The following is an 11,498-nucleotide window of genomic DNA, read 5'->3' on the forward strand; positions in this document are numbered from 1 at the left end:
TTGGTGGTGTGGGACACATATTGAAGCCATTCAATAGAGACGTTAGAAAACGTCTTGTTCTGCTCAACGTATGCCCCTTCATACGTGAGAGCGAGCGCGTCTCTAGGCAGAAACAGCGTTTTATACACACCCATACTAAATGCAGCCAGGGTGGTATACATGAATGGATCAACTTGGGTACAACCCAGTAGCGTGTCACGATAAATGATGCATGCTTTACGCAGGACATCAACATCGTTAACACAGTAACGCCTGAGTTCAGCCTGAAAATCAAAGGGATTCTGTGAGGCAACCTGGTACCATTCCATGAATCGCACCTTATCGCTTTCAGACATGTGCTCATAGCCGTAGAAGGAGGGGTCTGGGTACGGGCCCACATAACGCTCATTATCCCTCGTATTAAACCTGTGTGGGAAATGGCCCTTCTGCAGGTCTTGAAAACCTAAAGCAGAGGGTATTTTGGCAAGGCCCATGGGCAAAAAGCTGAACGAATCAATCCACCGCTGGTCATAGTCCCTGTCATGCATTAAAATCACACGGCTGCCGCTCATTATGACACTAGGTGTTATGCTCTGTCTGACAAAGTACTCGAGGAGTATGTAGTTATCAAAGCCAGATGCATTATGTGCTATGAAAGTGTACCCACGAAACCTTGGGCGTCTGTAATGCTGCACAAACGCCTCCACACACTTTAATGTATTAAATGTGAACTTATAGCCCTTCAGATCAGACGCACACACAAAGTTAGCCTCGTGTTTACCGTTGTGGTACCGCGTCTCAAAATCATATAAAATGTATTTATCGTTAGGCTTCTGTTTTTCAACAGGCTGTATGAAACACTGATGGTCGGAGTCTCCTGCTAATTTAGGTTCGCGGCAGTGCTCGCATCTAGGCTGCGCACATTTGTGTGGCAATTTCTTGGATTCTCTATATGTGGTGCCACAGTGCATGCAATGTTTCATATTATCACAGGGGATCATGTTGTGTTTTAATTCAGGTAATTTGTGTTGTTGGTAACAGTGTTGTGATTTGCAGATGCGGTTACAGTCGCTGCATTTCACTGTGGGTCCCCTGTGATGTTGACAGAGTGTGTAACATGTGTTACATCTATGTTTACAGCTGTGCTGTAATGGTGTATTATATATACTGTAACAGAAATTACACACATAGGATCCCCCCAAAAAAGCGGTCGGGTTTAAAATCAGGTGGTAATGTTGATTATGGAGATACATCATCAACGTGTTAGGGTTTGGCTCTTCATGTGTGTAAAAACATTCCAGGCGTTTACGCCCTTCTGTGTGGTAATAGATTACAATCTTAATGTTGAAGTGCTTCTCAAATTTACCGACATCAGAGAATGATACTTGCTGTGTGTCGCATAGACCTACTTCAGCATGCATCTGTTTAGCTGTAGCAAGTTTTTCATGCTCAGAGGATGATGAGTTTAATGAATGTGCTATGCATAGGGAGAAGCACAAATTGTTGTTTGTGTTGTTTGGTGTGTATAAATGTCTGCCTTTCTTTGAGAGAATCTCATCATAAGGTATGTGCGCCAGTCTTAAGCGAGACCCGCCACTACTGTTCTGAGCTACCGTGACAATAAACTCTAATTCATCATCACCGATAGATTCATCATTACTCTGCATAACTTGTGCAATTTGATCGAGAAACAGCTCCGGATCATACCGATCATCAGCGTTTAAAACAGCCTGAACATCTGAAGCCAGCGAGGGGCCACGCAGGACCACGTTTAGAACACTGCCCTGTTGGGATCCCGCCACAGCTCTGTCTATCACATTGGCTAAGCACTCGCGCACTCGCGCCGGCACTTGTTCTGGATGATCGAGACTTATACCCCTAAAATCAAGGCGTTCACGCAATTCGCGAGCATTAAAATTAGGTATCTCTCTAATGTGTGACTGAGAGCGGCTGCCGGACCCAGACTGCACAACGGGCTCAATAACAACTGCAGTAGCTGCAGCAGAGGTGACCCGGCTAGATTGTGCATCAGACGCAAAATCACCAGCAGCACAAGCTATATGGTTAGCATCAGTAACAGCAACGGCCCGAGCAACACCAGCTGTACTATCACTATTATTAGCAACAATACCCCCATCAGCAATAGCAGACGTAGGAACAGTCTGACAAGGATGTGTATCGGATGAGGCTGATGCAGGCACCCTATTAAGTCTAGCTATAATATCGTCTAATTTTTTATCTGTTTCTTCAGCCCACTGCATAAAAGTCTCTAAGTCAAAACATCTAACAGGAGTGGAGGTTCCGTTATTATGTTTAAATAATTTATTTGGAGGGTCCATGGTCTGGATTTTAAAAGTCAGGGACTTGAAATTTTGCTGCAGATGTTGTCTAATGTACTACACACTTTGTTTATGAGTTTGGTAAACTGTTGCCTTTGTACCTGTGCTTCTTGGTGGTATTGATTGAGTCTAGCTTCAATCAAACATAATTTATCAGCTATTGAAGCTATATGACTTTGTTCAGCAGGCTGAGCGTCTGGAAGCTTTATGTAAGCATCATACGCCGCTGATATTTGAGAGTCTGTTATGCCGTCTTCTTCGAAATCTATGTGTGAATCAACGCTATTTCTGACACATTCTGGGGTGGTGGGTATATGAACTAGATCAAAATCTGACATGCTGTACTCAAAAACATCAGAGAAATCGCGAGGTAGCCACTCACTCGGGGGTGTTGCAGGTTCGCTGATGAAGATCGGTTCTGACTCTCCACTGTTGCACAAAGCTCCAGGTTTTTGTTGTTCTGGGAGGTCGATACTGCTTAAACATTCCAAAAACGTCTGGAATCGTATGGTGTCCTGATCATTATGAGGAGGGGTGCTGTTCTGCAGTCTGTGAAGATAGATAGACATGTGTTAAAACATATTATACATGTACCCATTTCAAACTGAATAAGCGTGTCTCCCTCTCTATCTCTTTTTATCTAATTTATATATGCCTATGCTTACCTTGTAGTGTGCGTTATTCGGGATGGTCCTGCTTCTCCACACACCCGGTTCTCTGGCGTGGCTCTGTAGGTGTAAAACGGTCAGTTTAGAACATTTGTAATTGTTTAAACCCCTTTAAAAAAAAATACACAACTATACATCCCGTTGTATACACACCTGATGTAAGGTAGGGCTCTGTGGTAGCGGTGTCTGAATGTTTTCCTGCTCAGTTTGTTAACCCTGGAACAAACAAAAACGTTATTACATAATTTAAAACAATCGCTAGTTTAAAACATACATACGTTTAAAAATCCAGTAATGCTGTACACACCTTGTGCCTGTTAGAGAACTAGTTCCAGCTGTAAAAGCGCCCGTTTCTAAAGAAAAGGGTCCTGGGCCGTTCTCCCGAACTCCTAAAAATTAAGCTTTTGTTTTAGGAAAAAAAGATAGTTTGAATATCCTATAATATGTTAACATAACACTTTTTAAAAATCCAATAATAGGTTTTGTTTTACTTACCGTTTACGATGTCCATGTTATAAAGAACGATGTTAGTGTTGATGATCGCAAAGAAAATGGTGTGCTCTGCAGTGAATCTTGAGGCGTAAATGGCTCAGGGTATCGGGCTCTGAGCGTGTTTTTTATATAGGGTGGGTGTTTCCAAAAAGAAAGGTATGTCTCCAATCAATTTAAATGAGGCCCTACAGGGCTTTTGTCTTCTCAAGGAATTACAAAGGAGCCGATACTTCAGACAATAGGCGGGGTCGCCACCCGACTGGTACCAACTGCCCCATTTACCTTGTCGAGGAATTACAAAAAGAGCCAATACTGGCCACTTTAAACAATAGGTTGGGCCCTTGTTCGCATGGTACTCTCAACAACTAAGTGATACCCGCGGTGGGCTTTTACAATCCTGAACAAATTCAAACAATTAGCCAGCTGTTGAAAAGTTGGAGCGGGTCTGGGCGACTGGTTTTAGAAGTATCACTGTAGCGTTTATTTTCTAAAGGGCTGAATGTTATTTGCGACTATGTGTTGTGTTAAAAACTACTCTGAAACCATGAAACCACTTACAGAAGAAATGGCCCGTTTGATCCGTTTTTAAATAAAATAATCGCATCAACCCTGGAAAGAAACCCCAGTAGATGTGTAAAAACTAGTTAAATTAAAACTAGGGGTTTGATTAAATGAAACGCTTGTGAACATGCTGACATCACCCATTCAGAAGAAATTCCCATTTGTGCCGTTTATAAAATAAAATGCATGCCTCACCGCAAGCTGAGACATTGTCAGATTTAGAAAATTAGTGTGATTAAAACACTATTACCAACACTTTTGACTAGAGCACACCCTCTTTGTTAAGGCGCACTGTGAACCAAAACAGCTTCCACTCCGCCAAGAATGAAACAAGATGTCTCCAATCAATTTAAATGAGACCCTACAGGGCTTTTGTCTTCTCAAGGAATTACAAAGGAGCCGATACTTCAGACAATAGGCGGGGTCGCCACCCGACTGGTACCAACTGCCCCATTTACCTTGTCGAGGAATTACAAAAAGAGCCAATACTGGCCACTTTAAACAATAGGTTGGGCCCTTGTTCGCATGGTACTCTCAACAACTAAGTGATACCCGCGGTGGGCTTTTACAATCCTGAACAAATTCAAACAATTAGCCATCTGTTGAAAAGTTGGAGCGGGTCTGGGCGACTGGTTTTAGAAGTATCACTGTAGCGTTTATTTTCTAAAGGGCTGATGAAAAGAGCGATACTGGCTGCTTATAGCATTTATTTTCTAAAGGACTGAATGCTATTTGTAACATTTACTGTGTTAAAAACTAGCTGGCTGGCTTTGTCTCACTCTTAGTTCAACATTCCGAAATCCCGATTTTTAAATAAAATGATCGCATCAACCCTGGAAAGAAACCCCCAGTAGATGTGTAAAAACTACTTAAATTAAAACTAGGGGTTTGATTAAATGAAACGCTTGTGAACATGCTGACATCACCCATTCAGAAGAAATTCCCATTTGTGCCATTTATAAAATAAAATGCATGCCTCACTGCAAGCTGAGACATTGTCAGATTTAGAAAATTAGTGTGATTAAAACACTATTACCAACACTGTGAACCAAAACAGCTTCCACTCCGCCAAGAATGAAACAAGAAACAAAGAATTGCTTTTAAGAACACATGCATAACTGAATGTTGCGATACACCTAAGTGAAAAAATAGTTTAATTAAAAACCCTATGGTTTGATTAAATTAAAACCCCGTTAAAAACACATAAACTCATATAACCCCTCTGATACCCTGTGGTATTTCCACACCTGAACACGCATGCGCACACACACACGAAACTGGTCAAATCGGTTTGGCTGGCCGCCATCTTGGACTAGTGCCATCGAATTACTGAACGCGCATGCGCACACGCACGAAACCGGTCAAACCGGTTCTCAAACCGGTTTGGTTGGCCGCCATCTTGGACTAGTGCCATCGAATTACTGAACGCGCATGCGCACACGCACGAAACCGGTCAAACCGGTTCTCAAACCGGTTTGGTTGGCCGCCATCTTGGACAGGTGCCATCGTATTACTACTCACACCTTGTGCTTTTGGGCACTCCAGTGATGTTGCAGCTCTGAAATATGGCCAAACTGGTGGCAAGTGGCATCTTGGCAGCTGCACGCTTGACTTTTCTCAGTTCATGGGCAGTTATTTTGCTCCTTGGTTTTTCCACACGCTTCTTGCGACCCTGTTGACTATTTTGAATGAAACGCTTGATTGTTCGATGATCACGCTTCAGAAGCTTTGCAATTTTGAGACTGCTGCATCCCTCTGCAAGATATCTCACTATTTTTGACTTTTCTGAGCCTGTCAAGTCCTTCTTTTGACCCATTTTGCCAAAGGAAAGGACGTTGCCTAATACTTATGCACACCTGATATAGGGTGTTGATGTCATTAGACCACACACCTTCTCATTACAGCGATGCACTTCACCTAATATGCTTAATTGGTAGTAGGCTTTCGAGCCTATACAGCTTGGAGTAAGACAACATGCATGAAGAGGATGAAGTGGACAAAATACTCATTTGCCTAATAATTCTGCACTCCCTGTATTAATGATTTCCTGCACACTGGAGATTCTGTCCATGTATAATAATCATTTATCTAATATCAGCAGTTATAGCACAAGTACATTTATTGTCATGTTAAGAGGTTACTTATTACTTTATTGACTTCAAAGTGCACATGCTTTGGAGACATCTATGGCTCCGATTTTTGAGAATCACCACAGCTGAATGATCTAAACACGGAACAAAAGAGGGCAGAGTAAAAAATCCAAATCTTTAACCTCCTAGGACCTGGCGTCCACATATGTGGACATCAGATTTTGGGATTTCTAGACCAAAATACAAAATTTTACTCAACAAGGGACTGATATCCACTTACGAGAACATTATACTGACACTGTTCTATCGAAATTTAAAACAAATGTCCTCATATGTGGATCTTATGTGGATCCTTGTCAGAGATAAAAATTAGGTAAAAAAAAATCTTTTGGAAATTCTTTGTTTTTACATTCATCAGGCCCAAACAGCCCAAATAGCAAAGAGAATTTAAAAATGCATGCCATATAAGAGTTTGGGTCTTAGGAGGTTAATGTGAAAACATGAGTGGAGTAAACACATCCAACAAGGCACAGGCAAAATGCAAGAATCGACCATTGGGTCAGTTCCACAATGGAAACGACATGGGATTATAGACACACTAGAAATTACTATGTTTGACTACAGGAAGTGCAAGACGATCTGACAAGGAAGTAAGTGAACAACTGGAGGTACTGAGGAGTGCGCTAGGCTAAGGACAACACAGGTGCAACTAAAACAAATGGAACTGAATATCATATCACGATGAATTACTTAATAAACTGAAAGGTTAGGAGAGACAAGTACAACTTACACTCCTGTAAGTATTTTTGTATCTGGTTAGTTTCTTTGTTAAGTTCTTCAGACAGTCAGAAAATCAAGTATGCAAAGTTAAATCCTATCATTTTTTTCCCCCCTAAAATAATGCCTTTATTTAGTGTGAGATTTCTTTGGAGAGTGTTAATCCTAGATTATACTCTGTTATGTTCAATAAAGATACAGGCCTACCATGTGGTTTAATGTACTAATTTACTCACTACAGCTTGTACTGCTGTCATTCCAAACAATGTATGTCATAACAGTTAATATGCATGTACAGACTCACCAATCACTGCATTAGTTAATTCTTTGTGACATACATTCAAGAAGGCGCTGGGTACATTCTTCACAGGTTTTGGTCCAAATCAACATGACAGCATTGCACAGATGCCCCAGATTTGTCAGTTGCACATGCATAATGTGAATCTCTTGTTCCACCACGTTCCAAAGGTGCTCTATTGGATTGAGATTTGCTGACCGCAGAGACCGTTTGAGCTCATGTTCAAGAAATGAGATGAGATGATCTGATGTGATACGGGCGTGGTCAACAACAATACTCAGGCTGGCACAAATGGTATGGCCTAAAGTATGCCAAGAAAATACGAACCATAGATACATGGCAGAATGGGTCCATAATTCCATGTTATTTTTTGTTTGTTTTTCTTTTTTACACCAAAATGAGACCTTATTTTTCTGAATACCATAGCGAAAATGAAGACTTATTAAATTAGGCAACATCTTATACTGTCCAACTTTGATAGGCCCATGTGAACTGTAGCCTCAACTTCCTGTTTTTAGCTAACAAGAGTGACACCTGGTGTGGTCTTCTGCTCCTGTAACCCACCTGCTTCAAGGTTTAATGTTCTGTGCATTTGGAGATGGTCCGAATGTGGAATGGTTGTTGATGGCAGGCTGGCTGATCTGAGCATTTCGCAGTCACTTAAATGCCCTTTCCTCCCATTCTGATACTCGGTTTAACCAATATACTTAAGTGCATTGAGTCAGCCAGGAACTGACTGATTAAATAATTGCATTAATGAGCAACTGGATAGGTGTAGCTAATGAAGTGGCCAGCAAATATATACTTTAATTGTTATATGAATCTATATAATATATAAAATAAATATAAAAGTAGTCTAAATCATTGTAATTCAATAGTAATTGAGTATATGGGCATTACATAAAAATGCATGTGCATGTACTTTGAATTTGTACCCAGGTCCTGCAGGACTGAAAACCTGATGTGCAGTCAAAGTGAATTTCCCTAGTTTTTCCACTACTGTATAATTTCCCTGTGGCTGCTCATATCAAATTCAAACCCCAGTGCTAATGGCAGTGTAACCTTGTACTGTCCAGGTTTCACTTGCACACCAATCCTCTTTTCTCTGCTATAACTGGCAGCTCTCCCTCCTCTATGGTGGTCTGGACTTCACTCAGCCCGGGCTTCAAATCTATTCTACTTGGCTCTCCAATGGTGTGGTGACCTTCCCGATCCAGGACTGCAAAGTCACTTACTGTCTCCCACAATACCAACAAAATGAGGCTTTTTTTGTGAAAATCACTCAATCTTGCTAGCTGTCAGGATTATTGGCTGCCAGTTATCAGATTGACAGAATGTAATAAGACAGTGACAACAAATAGTAGTGCCAAAAGATAGTGGGGCCTACCTTATTGCGTTATTCTTTATCATCAAATATTACAGAATAGCTGTGTCGGTAATGAGTTGTGTGCTGTGTGCAGTGTATTGATATCACCTCACATCATTTCAGGGTAATGAAGATGAAAATTTGCCAACAGCCTCCTCTTGATAACATGTTGCAATGCAGACTGTGTGGTGTGACTGAGCTGTAAGCATGCACAAAATACTCCCAACAGCTCTATCTGATGTATGTAAAGCAGTTAAAGTCAGTTTTTAACGTTTCTGTGTGACGCAGAGTGTAGTTTTGGATAATATTGCTGAATTCATCTCATATTCCAGTATTATCACTATAAAGATAATAACCTTGTGTTTAGGCAGATAGAGAGAATTCCCTAAATGCTAAATACACGCTGAATGTAACCTTTGAAACAAGCTAGTCTGTCTTATTTAATTTGGGGTTAAAATAATTCATTTTTCCATCTCTCCAACTCGGGGCCTAGAAGACCTGGGTCCATGTTTTATTCACATTGCAAAACAGAAAACAGATCAAATATTTAAAATGAAAAATTTTATGTTGTCATGAAAAATATTACCTCATTTTGATTTTGATATAAGTGAAGTGTCTCAAAAAGTTGTTGGTAATAAAAAGAGAAACAGCTGGCAGAACGCTTCACAGTGATAGCAGGTCAGTAACACTAGTATAAAAACAACATCCTAGAGAGGCAGTTTCCCAGATGTGAAGATGAAAAAATTTAAATAATCTGGAGAAATCTCTGTGCGTGCATGTCTTTGATCTTCAGGCCTTAAGAGATTGTGTCATCATTGTGACTGAGTATTTCATTTTAAGTCTCCTTTCCTTTGCTTTCCTTGTTTGAGTCTGGCAACTTCAACATTATTACTGGTGGAGGCCCCCTTTTGAGACAGGTTGCAGTCATCTTTGGCATGTGTGCTGCCACTAAAGGAGACAGTTTATGTGCAAAAGGCAGAGAGTCACTGTTATGCAGAGAGGTGTGGCGTGGAAACAGCAGACATCACTCATAATCCTTCCACAGAGCCAAAAGAAGAACAAAGATTAGTTTTTACAAATAATATCAATCACATGTCATATATACACATACTCAATTTTGCACTGCACTGCTTTCTAAAGTGTATTTAAGTCTGGCTTTGTCACCACCATCAGGAATAAAAGGCACACCACTTTGCTTTCATTGGCTGAGAGTTTTTAGAGACTTTGATGTGCAGCCGAACAGTCTGTTCAACCTCTAAAGAGTCTTTATTCAGTACATCCTTCACTGGCTATCCATCCACTGTAACATTTTATGAAGTGCAACTGCAGCTGTCGCAGCTACACTAAAGGCACAACTTTCAGAAGTAATGCAGGAATTCAAGGTTGGCTGCTTCCTGGTCTGGGCGATATTACCCTCTGGAGGGAGGGGGCATCAATCACGCTCGTCTGGTGGAACAACAGCACGTATGTGTGTCTGCAGCCTGGGAGTTTGTTTATTTCTTAAATTTTATTTTTTCCTTCTTTTTATTTATTTATATTTGCCTTCTTTTGTTTCCCTCCCCTAAACATCCTCCACTGACTTTCATTAAGAGCTCTGTAGGGTTCTTGAAAGTACTATATCACACAAAAGTGAAACAAACAAAGTATTTTCAGACATAATGCATAATAAATTCCAAACATTCCCTTGAAGACTTTATGCGTGCATTTTTTTAAATATATTTGTACTTTTATTTAGTAATTTTTCATCAGGAGACTGCAGGAAGTTGACTCATTTTCTCTGGAATCTCTGTTGAATAGAAAATGTGGGGAGCAAAAAAGAAAAAGGCAAGAGCATTTCAGCAGATGATGAATAAGTGATCGCTGAACCGCAGGCATCAAGAAGAGTATTAATGTTATTTTAACCTCTGCTCTGATGCTTCACTCCCTTCTCTTTCCAAGAAACAAACATTTAAAAGTACTATGTTGTCAATTTTGACAGTTTATTCCCAATTTGGCTATTTCCTTTAACCGCTCGATGACCTCCTTTGCCGTGTACCACCAGTACTTGCGAACATAATTAATCTTCATTTCAGTTAAACTGTATTTATATCGAGCCATTTCACAACAGTGGTTTCCTCAAGATGCTTTATACTTTAAGAGCCTACAATAATACAAAGAATATCCCAACAATCAGACGACCCCCTATGATCAAGCACTTGGCGACAGACGGGAGGAAAACCTCCCTTTTAACAGGAAGAAATGAGGGAAAAAATTCAGGATTACCTCATCCAGAGCTAATTAATGCTTTATCAAAAAGGAAAATTTAAGCCTAATAAAAGTAGAAAGGGTGTCTGTCAGCTGAATCCAAACTGGGAGCTGATTCGACAGATGAGGGGCCTGAAAGCTTTTTAATATCCTATAAACCACAAGTAAGCCAACCCTGTGAAAGCAAAGTGCTCTATTAGGGTGATATGGTACTTTGAGGTCTTTAAGATAAGATAGAGCCTGATTATTCAAGACCTTGTAAATGAAGAGAATGATTTTAAATTCAATTCTGAATTTAGCTAGTAAAGAGAAACCAGTATAGGAGAAATATGCTCTCGCTTTCTAGTCCTAGTCTGTACTCTCGCAGCAGCATTCTGGATAAACCGAAAGCTTTTCATGGAGTTTGTTGGATAGTGTTAGGGTTTGTACATTTGAAACTCGGCGTTGAGTGTCCCAAAGCCTCCTGAATATGATGCAGTTTGTCTCTGCCAGCCTCATCATCCTGTCTTCATTGTGCGCTGCTTCTCATTACCGTTGCCCAGATATCTCTCCAGCACAAGGTCAGCCCCGGTGCATATGATGTACAACAACAGTTCACCGTTCCCTGCTGGAAAGATAATAAAGTTTGGAGAAAGGGAGCTCCATCCCTCTTGGTTTATTATTCAAATTACCTGGTCTTACTAT

The 11,498-nt window shown here is 40.6% G+C and overlaps 1 protein-coding gene across 1 annotated transcript; it reads right to left on the reverse strand.

Annotated features, from left to right (window-relative positions):
- Positions 1–225: 225 nt before the first annotated feature.
- On the reverse strand, positions 226–3,497 carry LOC146649359 (uncharacterized). Its single transcript, XM_085387500.1, has 5 exons — positions 3,482–3,497; positions 3,294–3,375; positions 3,140–3,202; positions 2,984–3,046; positions 226–2,867 (listed from the first exon to the last, which is right to left on the reverse strand). The coding sequence occupies exons 1-5, from the start codon at positions 3,495–3,497 to the stop codon at positions 2,336–2,338; spliced, it is 756 nt and encodes a 251-aa protein (XP_085243626.1). The 3' UTR covers positions 226–2,335.
- Positions 3,498–11,498: the final 8,001 nt, after the last annotated feature.

Source organism: Rhamphochromis longiceps, linkage group LG17 (assembly GCF_057381845.1).
Source record: "Rhamphochromis longiceps isolate RC_006_pf linkage group LG17, R_longiceps_female_GT1.1, whole genome shotgun sequence".
In the NCBI taxonomy this organism is placed as follows: Eukaryota; Metazoa; Chordata; class Actinopteri; order Cichliformes; family Cichlidae; genus Rhamphochromis; species Rhamphochromis longiceps.